This window comes from Adelges cooleyi, unplaced genomic scaffold (genome assembly GCF_023614345.1).
Source record: "Adelges cooleyi isolate 19-005CV unplaced genomic scaffold, UGA_ACOO_1.1 ACOO_flye_CR_arks_rails_tigmint_CR_PRNA_167, whole genome shotgun sequence".
Classification (NCBI taxonomy): domain Eukaryota; kingdom Metazoa; phylum Arthropoda; class Insecta; order Hemiptera; family Adelgidae; genus Adelges; species Adelges cooleyi.
This window is the reverse complement of record NW_026095824.1, coordinates 1,596,009-1,614,514: the sequence shown is the minus strand read 5'-3', so window position 1 is coordinate 1,614,514 and position 18,506 is coordinate 1,596,009. Positions and strand designations below refer to the sequence as shown.

Here is an 18,506-nt window from a genome sequence, read left to right as displayed (position 1 = left end):
AACGGTCCATGGCGATGAATGCACGAAGCACACGACTCTTTTTGCTTGGGAAGTATTACAAGTCTAAACAAAACCTGTTAGGTACTTTTTGTAAAACCGTAACCCGTTCAGAAAAAAAACACTGCTAACAAATTGGGCAAACTTAGGCCCGCACTTTTAGATTGGACTCAAGATTAGAGTTGCAATTTTTTTTATACAACTTTTAATTAGTTTTAATCGAAAGTTTTTAGTCATGTCAAAGTGATAAAAGATTCTTTTAAAAGTTGTTTGAACTTTTTAACAGGTAGGTGTAAATAGTATATTTTATAATAACAATATGAAATTGTATTAATTATAATTTGGAAAATCCAAAGTTCAATCACCCAAACGTTATAATTAACACGTGTTGTGGTATATTTTGTATACTCCGATTTGGATTTACCTGACTCTGATTGACACTGTCTCTGGTTACCCAAGTGAGTCCCAATTAATCCAATTAGAAAATTAATTTGAAAGTCGTAATGGCTTTAATTAGTATTTTTATTTGGCAAATCAAATAAGAATTATCAGATTTTTTACACTACACAAACTTTTAACCGCCCGTTCTGGTAAAACCGTTGTAATTAAGTTTGCTGTGTGCGGTGGCGGTTTGTTTGACGTTGTCGCTATAACAGTCGCAGTTATCTTAAGTTTAGTACTTTTTTTTAACTTTGGCCAAGAGCTCGGGAGCAGCTGAAATATCATATTACAAAATCAGCGAGGAAAAAGTAAAAGGAAGAAGAAAAAAAAAAAAGAAGATTAATGGGAAAACGGTTACAGGATAGTGACGGCGGCGGCGACAAAACACATTTAGCGGGGAAAAAGTCATGTTTCTTTCTTATTTAACACAAAAAAAAAAAAATACACTTGTATATTTTAGACGAGATATTATTCCATCATAAACAGAAGCGCTGGATTTTGGTCGTTTAGTTAAGTCCTTGTCTATAGAAACCACACCAACACGTTTGTTGGCGTTTTCATCGTTCTCCGAGATATCTTAACAACAGTTTATGCGCCTTTTAAAATCGATGATTATCTATTGTGGAGAGTAGTGAATGCGTCTCGATAAACTGGTGGAGATTGTATAGTAATACACATGAGGGTTGCCGCCAGAACATATAAGCAACTATATCCTGTCCACATAAAGAGTATTATTATTTGACCATATATTATCATAATATATAGGGGCTATTAAAAAACAAATAACGGACGTCCATAAACGTCGAAAAGACTTAGTGGCGACCTAATATATTTTGTATTCAACACAAGCACATTCCTAACAAGCAATTGATATTCGATATAGATATTTGGTTAAGCAAAGTGATATATTCGATATAGATTTGGTTAAGCAAAGTGATATATTCGGGATTTAAATATTCTAAAGGAACATATTTGGACATAGTCGGGCAGGTTTTTGAATCTTTTAAGACCCTTAATTTTTTATAAATTCAATTTAAAATTTATATATTATAGTCAACAGACGGGTATATTTCATTCGGCGCTATTTGACCGGAGCCAACTCATTCTGACTTTTAAGGCCTATTAATTAATCGTTTGCCTCGGCACATAAATCCTGGGTCGGCCGGAACTTATATCGTTGTTTAATAAACGGCAGCTAAGTAAACTTAATAGCGACGAGGTCGTTGCGATGGTTTAACAGTGCGCCGGAACCAACAAGGAAACGACAAACGGCCAGGTATATAAAGTTCAGTGAGTTTATGTTGTATAATATATTGCAGCTCGCCAACCAACACCGATGCCACCGTGTACAAGACGCAAAAAAAAGTTCACCTCGGCATAAACTTACACCGCATGTATCAAAACTCTGCAAGTCTGTGCTTTTATCTCTTCCGGTAGATACCGCGAGGCACAGAGGCACATAGGACCTATATGCGGAAACTATACACTATATAGGTTAATATTGACAACGCTGTGCGGTAATCTTGGGCGTTCACGTCACGTCACGAGGCGATGGCGGGTGTTGCCACAGCTGATGCAAAGAACAAAAATACAGCGCCACAGCGGCTGACAAAAGAGCCGCGCGGTCCAACGGGCGCACACAAAAGGCTAATCCTAAATGGTCGCCACTGGCATACACACACCTAAGAGACGAATACCCCGGAAACGGCTACGGAGTCCCCCCTGCCCCCCCCCCAAAAAAAACCGGACTTAACACACGTATGGTCGGCGCGCGTTGTATTGTATTTAACCGTTTTGCGCGTTACCCGAAAATTTCAAGTGGATGAACTGGAGTGCACTAATCCGTCTAATCCCGAATAATAAGTAACACAACAACACAACGGTCAGCCGATGCGGTTTACGGCCGAGGCCTGGAACAAATTCGAAGCGCTTTACCGAAACGCGGTACAACCGTCGTGCTTTTATTTTATGTTATTTATTTTTTTCCACAACAAAATAGCCGGTACGTATAAAACCGTTAGAGCTTGTCGAATGGCCGGAGCAATAAATATAATATATCTTTCCCTTTGCGTTGCCGGCGAATTATTATTTTATTATCTCGGCCGTAATTTATTACCAATATAATATACCGACGAAAAGGTAATACACTAGATAGGTGTGAAAGGAATGCGCATTACAATACATATTTTATTTTGGTCACTTGTACTGGCGTGCTAGAGGGTCGCCAGCCGTCCAAAAGGGATGGGCCGTGGTACAATCATATAATATTATGTTCACACAAATTTTGAGGAAGGCTTTTTCTATGACGTTTGTACCGATGCTGCTTCCTAGTGAACTATACGTCGTGTATTAAGCTGGAAGGTATGTGTTTTACGAGCAAAGTTAAAAGGGAGAAGAGAGTAAAAAAAAAAAAAAAACCAGCGTTACTGACGGATGCGGCGGCGGCGGCATCTAATAAGATTTACACGCGACACGGTTACCCCGGGGGCGACGCTATGACGACCGTCTGCGGGTAATAACTTGTAGTTTAGGTCTTGAGGTCAGAGAGGGTGGCAAGAGCGACAAACCGTATAAGGCGCACCGGCTTAATCGAATCGCAGCGAAACAAACTTTTAGCTCGTGTCCCGAAATTGAACAAGTACACACCACGAGCTAGGATGCGCCAATGCTGTCTGTGTACCACGATGTGACGTGGGAGAGACGGTTTTCTATAACCTTGGCTCGGCCTGTATACGCCACAAACGTGCCCTGACCGGTACGATTCGGATAATGAACCAAACACCTTTAATGATATATCTAAGATCTGCTAAAATCCGATACATGAATACTCGTTCATACTTGAATTGGTATTAATATCAAAGGACTAAGAATATGTATCGTTTATATAGATACAAACTGTATGATGAAAATGGTTCGAGTGCAAACGATCATTATGCAGACCCGTGTTAGTGACTGGAATTTCAATCACGAGCATGATTAATTTCAAAATGCAACATTTTAATATATTTGTATGTAATGCTACCGACACAAATAATACATATTCTTAACCTTAAGTAATAAAATAAACTCGACTATTGGATAAATAGGAATTTTAACTTATAGATATAATGCGTATAAATAAACTAAAAACAAGTTAATTGTAGATTCGTGTAGCCCATAACTGGATAGCACGGTAAACAGACACATAGATTCTCAGTTAGCTGGATCTATCTTAAACTCCTGAAATTATACAAAATATAGAACAGCAATTGACCGTGCTACCGAGATACCAGAGCGGTTTAATTTGCCGCTTCGGTGATTTCAGACCCGAGTCAAAGGGTCGACCCGAGATGGGCGGTCTAAAGTAGAATTCAAATACAGTACAACAAACTCATATTTATTATTATATGGTAGCTCTGACCCGGGGCACGTGTATCACATCAATAAAGCAAATTTAAATTTCACATTTATATGATAAATAAAAAATACCAAAATGAGTACATACTCGGAATTGGAAACGCATACTTCTTAAATTACTATTGGCTACTTCGTTTTGAAGTTTCTTTATATGACACTATGAAAGGGACGCTCAGCTGCTTTACAGTTCCTCCTGCTGAATTCCGGCGAGAATGTAAATTATACGTTTTCGAAATGTTCACATAACGATAACACTGCTCTAGCAAACACACAAACCGAGACACACAGCTTTGGGTCTTTTCATTTGAATATAAACTCATGTACGTCAAGATAGAAGAAATTATCTGAATACGAGTCACGTGTAATCAAGACAAGTACAAGATACTCAGCGAAAACATTCATCCTATCCAGCTGACAAAGAGCGATTGCCACTATATAGGTTGGCGGCGTCTTGACGTCAATCACTCGATAAAATAATAATATTTATTCAATCGCAAAGAGAGGGCTTGTTATGAAGTGAAAACTTTCTGTTAAGTTTGGCGTTATTTAGATGCAATAATAACGACCCGAGGCCAAATCGTTTTATTGACACAGACATAATGATTTGATGTTATACTTACAAATCACAGTTCATTACCTTGTCAAAAAAAAAAAAAACACTTTAACATGAAGGGTTTGATAAAAACTTTATAGTGAAAGTAAGTTGTAAACATTCGGTAAACACTACTTTGCTTTCCTACACAATTATTTTTTTAAATATTAATATTCCAGAGCTGGTGAAAAGTTGTAAGGGTAAACAAATTTAAATTTAATATATAATGTAAATATATTTATCAATAAATGCAAACTAGTTTTTACTTTTTTTTCTCCGAAGACTACTATGTATTTCCTTGGTGTGGTCTATTACTATTTCTTTCTATGCCGTGGTCTTGTACGGATTTTAATCTCGAATAATAGATTTGTTATGAGTATATGTTATCTAGAGGATTGCACAGTAGAAACACAATTGCCGTTGAACTTTTCCAAATGTACAAAGACGGTGAAATGTAATTGAAATCGACTCGGCCGGAGGCGTTTTCCGGATGGAAGAGAAAATACAGTATACCCATATATCTGTGTAAAAGGCACTGCTGCAGAGGATCAAACGGCAGACGGCTGTTGTATTCTTTCTTTCTTTTTTTTTTTTTTTTGCGGCTGCCAAAGTAATCGAAACGCGTTTTCGGTAGGATTTCGGAAAGGCAAAGGGCCATATTTCACAGACTCCTTCGGTAGTCCGTCGGATTAAACGCCGCTGTTCGGGGTTATGGCTAATAAAAAATCGTTTTCGTTTGTCTGGAAGGAAAACAAACGACGGGCAACAATTGATTAAACGTTCATCCGACCACCGCGAGCACCGAATGATAAATAACACCGCTACAAAAACACTATGGCCACCGGCCGGTGCACTGCACTGTAATACACTGTTTGGTCTTATTATGTGTTATAATTGTATGTTTTACATACATGTAAGAATAATAAGGAAAACAGTCGATACCCGAAATCACAACGATTTATCATGTCTATAGTAAAACCCTATCGTTTGTTCGAATTTGTTGCCTTAGTTCTTTAGTTAATTTTTTTTTTTTTTTAATGAATTCAAAACTTATTCGAGTAAATTGCTAAGTGTGCTTCCGAGAAAAGAAAACGGCTCCAACGCGTTTGGCTTGATAAAGCAAGTGCCTTTAAAATGTTAAAATATATGCACAATAATAATTCAAGTGGTCGGTTCTCATCGTTCGTCGGCCTACTCCAGTTTAGCTACCAACACTGGAAATATGATTAAAAACTATCGATCTGAAGAATGAAATACTACCTACAGCTTTAATTTCCAAAGAGTAATTAAAAAACAATGAACGGCGGAATGTTTAATTAAAATACGACGGAAAGATATTTATTTAAACTTAAATTCTTGTTCTGAAGGAATGTACCCACTAAAAAATGTTAAGAGATATACCATCGAAAATGAAAGTACTTTTAAAATAAAAAATGTACCGCAGAAATACATAATTTAGCCAATTTCAATTATGTGCATAATTAAGCAAGGACGGAATGTTGTGTATGGAAAGAATGTTAACTATCATATCATTACAAAACCTCCTTATGACAAATTTCTACAATAACGAGTTATAGTTTATGAAAGATTACCAAATGTGTAGGCCGATTTTAAATTTAACAAAATTTGATTAACCGCGGGACAGTGGACACAATAGATCACTAATATAGCTATAACCAGCACATATAAAGTTCAAAAGTTTAGAATGTTATTGAATTGGTTTATGCCTATTTTTTTCTAATTGGTTACTAAGCGACCAAAAGAAAAAAAATTATATTGTTAACGAGAAAACTTAGAAGTATTAACGAAAAAACTTATTAACTTGACACAATATCATAAAAACATATAAAACTGTATAGAAAGTATAACACTGAAAACGAGAATAATTTACTTAAAAACATATATAATACCTCATAAAATATAGTTTAAGTAAATTGCCATCAAAAGTTTGTAAAATAGTTTTTAATTGACTTGTACACGATAAAAAACCGTAATTCGTGTATTTTGCGGTATAATAAATATAATATTATTACATAATGAAAGTATATTATACATTATATAATTTATATATGTTTATTTAATTATATGTTACATAATTTGCATAGTGTTATGAAGAAAATCGTGTATTAAAACTTTGACCATTAACGATTTTTAATTTCTTTTGATAAAGTAACATCATAAAATAAATTATTAAACCTTTTATTTAATTGTCAAATTAGCCAGATCTCGAGATTGTAGATACGTTTATGTTGATTTATAGGTATGCACTGAATAAAAACACTAGCAAATATAAATAAAAAAGACACTAATAGGATTGCATAAATGGAAATAAATTAGCGAATCGACTTTTTATTACATTGATTTACTAACTAATCGATTTGTCGTTGATCAATTATCCGCGATGACATTGATAAATAATAAGAGCTAAAAGGGATTGTATTTTGAACATTTATCTTTCCTGGCAAGAACAGTATTATGAGATTATGGGCTGTCGGCTATCAATAATATTTTGTCGAAATATTGATGTATATGTATATACATTTGAAATGTATCCATTTTCCATGTTTCATTTTTCCTCAGGCCGGTCGGTACACAGCTTCTCTGCGCTACAATAGGATAATACGATTAAACCCATACACGGTAGGTATAGATATATTAAAAGACGTTTGTGCGCTTGAACAACTTTGCGCCAACTCAACCGGATAACGCTTACTTGCGCGACATAGACGTAGAGAAGAAAATAAATGCCCAAGTAAATAGTAGTCGAATAAAATAATATATATATATATGATAACATAGTATGTCTATAGACGTGCCGAGTGCGCATTTATATAGTTTGTTTAGGTCGACACGAATCGACGGGCAAGTACCGATTATAGGCCATGAAAATAAAGCGGCTGCACTCGAACACAACAACAACTAAACGGTATGAAAAGAAAACAAATCGAATGAATCATACCGACTTTGGCCGGATTATTCAACATAATTAGATACTTAACGAAAGGGGTAAACGCGTTAGGGTCATATACAATAATTATGGCGTTGGGATTTGACGGTAAGTATCTCCCCCCAAAAATTACTCGCAAACCCCCCTATGCCGATATAAATCTTTTTAACCGCCCGGATTTAATCACATGGAATACAATTTTATGTAATGCATTTTTTTTATGTATTTAATAAAATCCAACAAAATGTACGAGTACTATTTTTACAGAAGAAACCGACTAGCAGACCTATTATAAAAGCCGGTTGTACATGTTTTAATGATATCGCCCACAGCTAGGTCGTTAAGAGAGAGAACGTTTGGTAAAAAAAAAAAATTCCCTAATTTTATCATTGATCTAGAGTATAATGGGCATTAATCGTCGTTTCCACGTGGGACGGGACGTTGTATTAACTGTTATCGTCGAATATAAATTAATAAAACTTAAAACTCGTTGGTTTTAAGCTTGTATTTCAAGTCACTATATCGCGCATATTCGGAGACGTAACGGATTTAATTAAATTAAAATTCCCTTCAAATCGAGCGGCTTGTTGTGTATTTATGTAGATTAATCAATTGTTGTTGTTTTGGAGTGACGTCGTTTGGCGGACGAGCCCCACGTGCCGGACGACCGGACGCGAAGGGGTGGAAAAGTAGTACTCTCTCAGGGCTTCTCATCGCCGCCGTCTACATCCCCCCAAGACCGTCCGGATTTCCTCACTCGGCTTAACGCATTACCGGCTTTGCCCGGCAGCTCTCGTCGTACTGATATATTATTGTTATTAAAACGCAGACTAGATTACCGTTATGGTGTTGATTTCGAGTGACCATAACCACAACGGTACCCAAAACATTGGCGACATTCCTTCGAACAATTTACCACGGTCACGCCCGGGATACTCTATACTGGTTGAATAAGAGAAATTCGGGGGGGGGGGGGTAATAAATGTACATATTGCATACCTGAAGTTCGGGCGAACCCCCTTCGTCACGGATCAACAGCAAGTGACTGTGGCCGTCTACGGATATCTCTTTCTTGAACCGACCGCCTTCGGGACTCTCCTCTTGCATGTAAGATCCCGTCAGGTATCTGTGGACCAGAGCCGATTTGCCGGACGACAGGGATCCAACTATGCCCAATCGCAGGTCCGGCACCGTCCTGGACAGCGTCCATTCTTGGCTGTTGACGAACGAATCTGTAAAAAAAAAAAATTGTTTATAGGTTAATATACAAAGCATTTGTTGTTGGTTAAAATTAATTTCGAAGACGAAAAGCTAACAGAACATGTTGTGTACAATATCAACAATTTATAGGAATTTATTTTGTTTTTATGCAAAACTCGAGTCGATTAGAACGTAGAACTCGGGCGGACAATCGGCGGAAGGTCAACCGACCAAGTTCAGCGTTCTACTACCCACTGTTATATGCCACACAAGTTGATTTGACAGCAATCACAAAACAACAAAAAGCTAAATGTTTAAATCGGCCGAGAGCTAATTTAACAGCGTTAGTTGGTCTATTTTCTTTTCATTATATTTGTTGTTGCACCCACGTCGTGTAAAAAATGAGCTAATCAATCATTCGTGAGGTTTCGATTACCAGCGTGCACCTGTCGCTTTTCATAGGATATCTGAATAAGATATAATATATACAAAGCCTTCGTACACAACAACACAATATTGTGTACATAATGCATTTTTCCTATATACCTTGACGCACTTCAGCTACATTTCACCGGCCCGTGTGTAGTAGTATAGAACATAAATACCTTGTAAAAGGATTATATATAATATTATATAGAAATGTACACCCTAATAATACACTCTGATCCGCAAAGCGTGCGTTCGGTGTATTTTCAAAGGACTAAAAGGATTTCGGTCGTTAAAATTGAAAAACTAATCTCAAACACGAACCGGCGTTTCCGGGTAATTAGCGTAATGAAAACGGTATTGAAATTAAACTACTCGAGAACATAATGAGAATAAACGTATGTAGGTACACTGTTAAAGAAGTGTCGGTATGGTATAAGCAAGAAACAATAATATTTACTCATTATTTTTTTCGCATTTTTTTTTTTTTTGGTCTCGTTTGGCCGACACTTAACAATATATATGGCTGAGGGCAAATTTTAAGTTTGTCTTATTTTTTTTTTTTTTTGAAATCACCTTGTAGTTAAAATGAATTCCGAAATCAAACGACCGTCGAACCGCCGCGTTTAAGCCGGAGGAAGTCATTAACGTTTGAGTGTGCGGGCGTGCGAAGACATTATGATGCGAGCGCACGTCTCATTTTTTCTTCTATATTATATTATATTTTATAGTTTGTACAAAGATAATGGAAAAAAACACCCAGAAAAAGACGGACCGAGAGCATATTATATTAGATTTTTCTTGTTATATTCGCGCGTCGCCACCGGTAAGACAAAAGGAAATGTGCGCGCACTGCTATTGTGTTTAAAAAATGGTACTTGTTTTATTATTGAAAAAAAACCACACAGTAATGCCTCTTCTCTCCGGCCAACCGGTTTCTCGAAAATCGTTTATGCCAAAGCGTCGTATATCGCTCCGTCGACCCAAAGACAATCGGCAGCGAGCGGCTAACAACAACACGATGACAATACCGAATGCCTCTGGACGGCCGTGCTATGTAACATTATGTAAATGTAGCAGTAAAACATCCAGAAGACCCACTCGAACCATAGCAGTACAAATCTGTACAATAGGCGATTTGTGAGCGATCTCCTCCTTAATGGGTTAAGTAAATATTAAAAAAAAATCACTTTTCCTGTCTAACCGCCGATCATAGAAAATTGAATGAACTTTTAAAACTCAAAGATGTGACAATCCACCCACTCGTACAGTAATTTCACCGCAGTTTTTATAATATCCCATTCGCAATAAATCGAAAACTGTTGTCATCGAACCGATTATAATATATTGTTTAACAATTGTAAAACTTACGAGAAACTGTATTAAAATAGTGTTGGACATAAATTCACACGGTAATATTATGTCTAACTAATAAAATTATTTCAGTTAAAAAGAATATATGATACATTATATTGTATGGATTACTCTTTGATCTTCTTAGATTATAATGTTATGCTGGAGTTGGTTGGTACGTTGCCCCGGAAGGTTGTGCATAACCTCAGAAAACGGACAAAGAAGCGTCAGGCGTTGAAAATTATTATGTGTCAATATTATTATTATGCACGGGTCATGCTCCAAGGGAAGGTCTTCTGCTATTAACAGTTAACCGTCCTGTGTGCCGTAGCCTTTATGCCTTTGGCCCGAGATATTTTATATCATGCTTGACTGTCTCCCTAAAGGCACCTGGACGTGATCGTCGCATAGATCGATCGGCAGAGGGTACAACAACGTCATATTACTTGCGAGGAGTAGTTAATCAATCGAAAACTATAAACCTTTTGTAAAAAAAAAAAACAAAATATTACCGCATTGTATTTTTTTTTCTTTTGGTCGGCAAATACGACGAACGTTCACATTTTTTTTTAAATATATATATTTTTTTAAACAGTTCTTCCCGCGTTACACAATATAATTATCATTATTGTCGGAGGTCATTTTTTCCCACACGTTTAAAAACGTATATCATGTGCCCGTAAAATATATATATTATATATACATGCAAAACGTATTAGGTGACAGCTGTGTCTGTGTGTGTGTAAGTATGGTTTCTGTGGTGGGCAAACACCGCAGTTTACAGCAGTGGTAAAAGTGTCTGGTAAGCGGCGGCGACCACGGCGTCCCCTCGAACACATTATTTAGGTATTATTGTAATACTTAGAGAGAGAGACCTTATGGAAACGGAGGGACAAGGCGTATAACGATTATTATTGTCTAATGTGTAATACAAGCAGACTATAGAAAGGGAAAATTCCAGAAAATTGTCAACCGTAGTGTATAAGACACGTGAGGTTTCTGGTTGCGTTTAGATAAAAGCTTTATACATTATAATATGTTACGTTACAATGTGCTGTTTAACTTGGGTTTGTGTTATTATATTGTTATGAATTATGATTTTCTCGCACCGCAGTCAATTCCCCTAAGTGAACAGGCCAACCACCCCCGGTGGCGCCAAGTAAGTTTATTAATAATTTAGACGGCTACCGTTCGAGTTACTTAGGTGTAATTTTGCCGCCAAACGATACACGCCAAGTGCATGTAATATTGGTTTGACACGAAGACGTTCCGAATAACTGTTTTTTGCGCGGTTTTCATGGAAATATGGTTTCAAATTACTAAACGCGGCCCAGTTATATATTATTTCAACGACTCGTATGTCATAACATAGTACATTGCGTGCTGATGGCTCTTCCGCAATAATCGTGTAATTAGTTAAAAACGACAAATATTTGGAATACAGTACTTACTTAACGTCTAGCAGTCCATGTATATGTTAACGCCGTTAGCGCTTTTCTAACCGCAAATCTAGTAATATTATTAAATCGTTTACATTTTTGCAGTACTTGCGAGATATTCAACCCATTGGGATAACTATTAAAACGAGATGAAAATCGTACCCCTCCTCCCTTTTTATTTTGAGCAAACGTTAAAGAGGTGATTACGCACTTAAGACGAATAGTAAGTATAAGTAAATAAATAAAACAGGAGAAGCGCGCATAAAAAAAAAAAGAAAACTAATGTGCTTAAATCCGAATGGCGTTTGCAATGGACTATAAACGGCTATATACATGCCGTTGCAGTTTGCAATGCTCCAAAACGAGCATCGTAAAAACGCAGTCAACTATGTATTGTGTATAATATAGAATACTAATAGTCGATACAACACGGCCACCATTACCGGCATCGATTGACCGGCTGTACTTAACGATTCGGAAAACGGTTCAAGGCCCTGAGTACTGGTCGGCATTTGGAAGAGAACGGGGGAAACTCGTGTCATAGATATTTTAATGTTTGCGCTCGAGTATGAAGAACAGCCCTGGAAAGTAGAATGGAGTTACCCGGCGATAAAGTGTAACATTTTCGGCGTTTTATATAGTTTAACGTATAGAGCAAACACACACACATAAGGCGGTTGACATAATATTTATAGGAAATTAATATTAAAATAATAATCGTCTTTGGGTCAGGTAAACGGCGGTAGTTTTAATTTGCCAAGAGTCGTGTGCATTCAAATTTCGAAAGGTCTACATGCGGTGAGACTTACCCGGCCACACAACCTTAAGAGGGCGAGTGGAGGGAGAGCTTGTCGTTCGAGGGGATCCAGTCGGTCGCCTCGGGGTATACCGTGACCCTTTCTGTGTACGCTTTCCCCGCCCCTTGCTCTTGGCGACCGCCGACGCCGAATGACGTTTTCATTGGCTTTTCGTCTGCCGCCACAGCCGTCGATGAGTCACCCACTCGGAAATAGGGGAAGAATCCGTGCCTTTTGTTTGCCGTGGCTTTTATGAAAACGAGACGTGTGTTTTAAAATGTTTGCAATTAGTCGCATACGTATATAAAATCGAAAAACAGCACAAAAATTGTACCTCCAAAAATTCCATATAAAATTGTCAAATCAGAGGGACACACATCCATCCTGTTTATCGATAAAAATGTACCAAATGTCTGATAATGGACGAAACTGATACTTTATAATCTATACCTAACATAGGGTTCGGTCCAAAAAAGAAATTATACATTATGAATATGTAGGTTTTGTGAAATGGTAAATATTTCATGAAGAGCGTAGTTTTAGTGATTAGCATAATACATACACACGTGTATCAGGTAAAATTGCGAAACGTGACATTGTGATTTCACTTAAATACTTGTAAATCTAAGAAAGTGAATAAATAATATTTGACTTCAGTTAAAAGGTCCCTCATTACACATATGTCGTCCTTCTGATTTCTGATTTTTTTTTTTTACGAAAAACGTCATCTATATTTTGCGAACGAAAACTTACAACGTGCGGTGTCGAAAACAAAACCGAATAATTACTTATATTGGCGTTAATTATTATAAGAATGTTGTTGTTTTCGTTTTGAAACAATACAGTTTTTTTTTTGCAAATTAGCCCAAGCATTGTACCGTCTAGTCGGTCTCACATGATAATGTAATACATATATTATGATAATGTGGACGCTTGGCAATTCGCAGGCGCCATTAATTATTCGTTGAAAAACGGCCAAAAAGAAAAAAGAACTCATGCGACCAATTCATTACAGCAGAAAAGAATCCCTACAAAAGTGGCATGCGCTTAAATTGATGCTCGAGTGCGAATGACCCGCAAATCGTTATGTAAATGATATTGTGAATATAACTGACTATATTTTGTGCGCGACCAAACGTTAGGAAATATCCACTCTTTTGTGTGTGTGTGTGTGTGAATAATCCTAGGCGGTTCCCATGGCCGAAAAATCCGCAACATTTCAAACACAATGGCCTATAGTGCTGGATGTAATAGTAGTATGGAAGCGCATTGACCGGTAGATTGTACATATTAATTGTTATATACATCTCTCCGAGTGAAATAATAATTGCAGTGTACCGGTCACGTGAAATCGAGAGGACCGCATTCTCTCCTCTGCTCAAACTTTCGGTTTCTCTCGGTTATAAAAAAAATAAACACACATACCGTGACACCGAGAAGACGTCCTATACACTGCTTTCTTGCGCCCCTCCTGATTTATTAGTTGAAATATTTATTATAGTGAGTGACCCTTGGCTGGCGAGTTGATGTAAATGTTTTAGGAGGTTTCATCGATTTACAAGTATTTTTTTTTTTGGTTGCCGACTCGGTGTTGCTAGGCTACACCACATGCCGAGTGTCGCCACCATACTCTGTGCACTGTATGCACACACAGAAATCGCATACAAATGCAAGGAGACATGGCTCTCGTTAAAAGGACCGGGAAAGGTAAACGCGGAGACGAGACCGGAAGTATTGGACCAGAATACTTAACGAGCTGGCAGTGGGCATCCCAATTGAGTTGTTGCAGGTATAGAGGGAGCGAAGGGGACGAAGGATGGCTTTTGCCGACGGTCCAACTTTATTGTGTTTCGAAAAAACGTAGAAAATAAACCGAATAACGATAACTCCATAATATGTTTTGTTTTCGTTGGTCGTCAATTTATAACTATTGTAAATGGAAGACGGTTTGCATAACTGTAGAGGTATTTACATTATGATTATACCATAAATAGTTAATAAACATAAACTTGCAATAATCGTTTTCACTTGTCTTGACGGTACTATTATAGCGAAGGGTAAAGCGTTGCTCTTATCCGATTAGTGTGTGTGTGTGTATGTTTTTTTTATCGCAACAGCAGTGCTAAACGGTTGGTGATTTTATTTTACGCTTTCAGTCTGCGACGCGTAAAAATGCCGTAAAGATTTCACAGCTCGTATTTTTCCCTTTTTCAGGAATAATATTATACTATTATAAATCAAACATAATATCTACATCGAGCAAAAATTGACTGGTCCTGTTAGTAATTAGTCGACGGCAGGAACCGGTTAGAAAATGTAATAAAAAAGAAAAGAAACGTATAACAGCGGTTAGCCAATTAGATGATTTCTAACGTACCTATATATATATATTTAAATATATTGTTATATATCTTGAGAAGCGGCCCCGGTAACCAATCGAAATGTCATTGTCGGTGTGTGGCTAGGACACCTAGTTGGGAATTTTTTCGGGAAAAGGGCAGGAGGAAGTAATAGCTGTATGCTGATTATTGTTGTTTTATTAGCGTCCTCCGTCTTAATTATACTACGTACACCGACGTGGGTAAGCATATTATTTGATATCATATGTGGACGTCTTGGAATAATTGTATGCTCCGCTAGGGGTAGGCAGGGAGCGCGGAGGGTGACTGACGGATGACGACGGACGAGCGACGATTTTGAAGCGCAGTAAGCAAAATGTGTGTGGCGGTGGTTCACAAAAACCTCAAACCAGTTGTGAAACAATAACGCGCATTGCGATCAAATCGGGTTCGTATTACTTCTGGGTCTGTCTTTTGAAAGAACATTTTTGCCCGCACACAGCAAAACTTCGTGTGTTATATTATTACACATAGGTGCATATCATCTTAACTCAGCCGGAAGTGGGCAGTTTAACGATTCGGCACACGGGAAAATTCCGTAAAGGACAACGCTCGTTGCGGTTACCGGACTGGCATACATAATATTATTTTACCTTTAAATTATTTTATTATATGACACACATACAGGCGGAAACCATATATTATACGTAGTTGATATTATGTACAGAAGAAAGAGCTGCTATACATACACAGGGGCTAACGGGTCGACCGCTGGATTGTCGCATGGATCATTTGACTATAAACGGGTATTTTTTTTCTCGGGTATAATTTAAATTCGACTGAATTTCGTTTCCAGTACAATTTTTACGACCGTTTTTCCTGTTTGTTGGACGACCCGCATTCCTTGCCTTGCCGATCAGGGGAAGACCTAGGCGGTAGCGGTAACGTTTAGTGTATGTCGTCATGTTTTATTCGGCACAATACAATGATAATATGGTGGAATAGTTAAAAAAAAAAAAATAATAATAATAATAATACACGACCATAATAAAAACGCGCGGTGTGTATAGCCAGAAGATAAACCGTTTTGCACATATGCCGGGACGACAATGATAAACGACACATCTGCAATTCGTATTTATTTGCTAACTGTAGTAAATAAAAAAAATATATCAAACAAATAGAAACTACAACAGTAGCGCACACAATACAAATGTAATATATTTAAAAACTTTGAACGATAGCGACTGATTTTTTGTGTAAATCTAAAATATTACAAAAAAATAACTTGGCTTACAGACCTTGTCAGATAACTTTGTTGGTTACAACTTTTGGCTAAATATAATCTGTTGTGAAATATTATTATCGAATAAGACACCGTTAAAAATGAAATCATATTCCGTATGGATTTATTGCCTTTGTCAATCAGAAGATTGTGGCATCAACGGGGGGGGGGGGTTGATGTTGGTAAAAGTTTATAATTCGATTTGGACTCTGGTTTCCAATCGAGAGATATCACTGTAAGGGCCGAAACAACACTGGACAATCGAAATCAACGCAGCTCCCCGGCCACCCCTGTCGAAGGGCGTTCAATCCCGAGAAAGAGACCGAACCCGACCAATAAAACTCGGGCTTTCCGATATTATTATAAAAAGGCAGGGATTTTATTTTTCTATAAAATACAATATTTATGTAAACACTAAGCGGGCGGGTAGTAGCTCCAACATATTACTCCCCGTAGACTAAACAATCGTTAAAACTTACTCAAGTTTTTCCTTTTTTGGATCCCTTTATATACATTATACACTAATCCTTTACGGAAACGCTGTCGGGACTCGATATACACGTATACATATATATATATATATATATATATATAATGTGTATTATATACAAAAAAAAAAAAAGGGGAAAACAGTAACGGTGAGCACGCACGCCCGTGGTATATGCACAGACTGCTGGCGCCTAGATTGGCCGATATGGATGGCATAGCGCGACCCTCCTCGGTAATTTCTATCACGCGAACAGTATAGCAACGTCGTTTTCTCGCATTATAATCAAAAGCTATACCGGCATTAATATGCTCGGTTAATATGTTTTTGATATTACATTAAAAAACATGTAGGGTGTAAACAAAATTATAATAATAAACGTTTATTTATTATATTGTATTGCGATTTGTGTAACACGATTGTTGCGAAAACGCACACAACAACAAAGGGTTTCAGCTCCCTCCGGCAGAAGTGTTCTATGAGAATAAAGCGGACACGGTATGTTCACGTAGACGTTTGAGTCGTGCAAAAAATGCAAATTTTAAAATAAAAAAAAAAAACAAGAAACTGTTTTTACGACAACGCGCACAGGGGACGTTTTTACTTGCAACCGCCGTGAATTATATGATGTAAGATTAGCGGGCACGCAACACGTACATTGTAGTGTTGAATTTAAATGAATATTATTTTTTACTGGTCAAAAGAAATGTTTTATGCTGTTCGTCTCTTCATCGGACTTTGATGGTACTAATGCTAAGTACTGAGGGGACCAAGGTCCATCTAGTCTTTCCACTTTGGTTTAAGTAATTTAAAATAAGAACCGATACTTAAAATTTGTTATAAAACAGTAAAGCTCAGTTCAGCTATTTTAGCAAGAATCTTTCATTTCTATTACAAGAGTTATTAGAAAAAAATGAGAGGATGTTTTTTAAATGTAATAAAATGTACGATATAAAATCATAAACATATATTTTATAGTGTCGACAATGTTAAATATGACACAAGACTTTATTTTAATCAAATTGTCCAATCAAAAGCTCCATTTCAAATCCAAATAGTACCGTTCAAAATAATTATAATTTGCATACACATTTCGATATAGTACATATTTCGTGGTTGGGTGTCGACTTTTTAGATATTTTTATAACTGATCCATGGCGCTTGGGGTCATTACCATTTATAAATTGAAGTCATCATATGTTCGATCGCGCGATGCTCGACAAATTCATATCAGAATTTTTGATGACAGACCGAAGCGTCTAGCAGCTTAGATCCACGACCCAAAGCCAGCCAATACCTTTTTTAGCCTTCACCGAATACAATACTGGAAATTCACGATAACCAATCGAGATGACGTAGGTAGCCTATATGACTATTATTTCAAGACCGAGTGACCCATATTTTTTAGGGCGTCGCGTGCGTTTTGATAGAGTTCCAACGAAAAACTTATTTACAACACAACCTCGTTCTCATCGCCTTGTCGTTTCATCGGTAAAAATCCTCCCCGAGCATATTATTTCATAGAACAGTCTCTCACGAATAATAATAATAATAATAATAATGTAATCAACAATCGGCACGTCCACGCGACACGCCACCATCAAGTATAAAATATAGGTATCATCATACCGCATTCGGCGACGGTATACAGCGATGGTCTAATTTCATCCAAGGCAAACGAAGAAGAACTAATTTCTTTACCGGCCAGATCCAAGACAACACAGATATCGGTTTAAGGTGACAACTTATTACCACAATACAAACTATACACGTTGTCAGAGACACACACACTACGCAATCAAATACA

The 18,506-nt window shown here is 37.2% G+C and overlaps 1 protein-coding gene across 2 annotated transcripts in view; it reads right to left on the bottom strand.

Moving 5' to 3' along the window:
* Positions 1-18,506, bottom strand: part of LOC126832923 (centaurin-gamma-1A) — a 66,498-nt gene that overhangs the window by 6,744 nt on the left and 41,248 nt on the right. For both annotated transcript variants that reach the window (XM_050563964.1, XM_050563965.1), the window contains exon 2: positions 8,373-8,605. In XM_050563964.1, the coding sequence (XP_050419921.1) occupies positions 8,373-8,605 (233 nt within the window). The remainder of the gene's footprint in view (positions 1-8,372; positions 8,606-18,506) is intronic.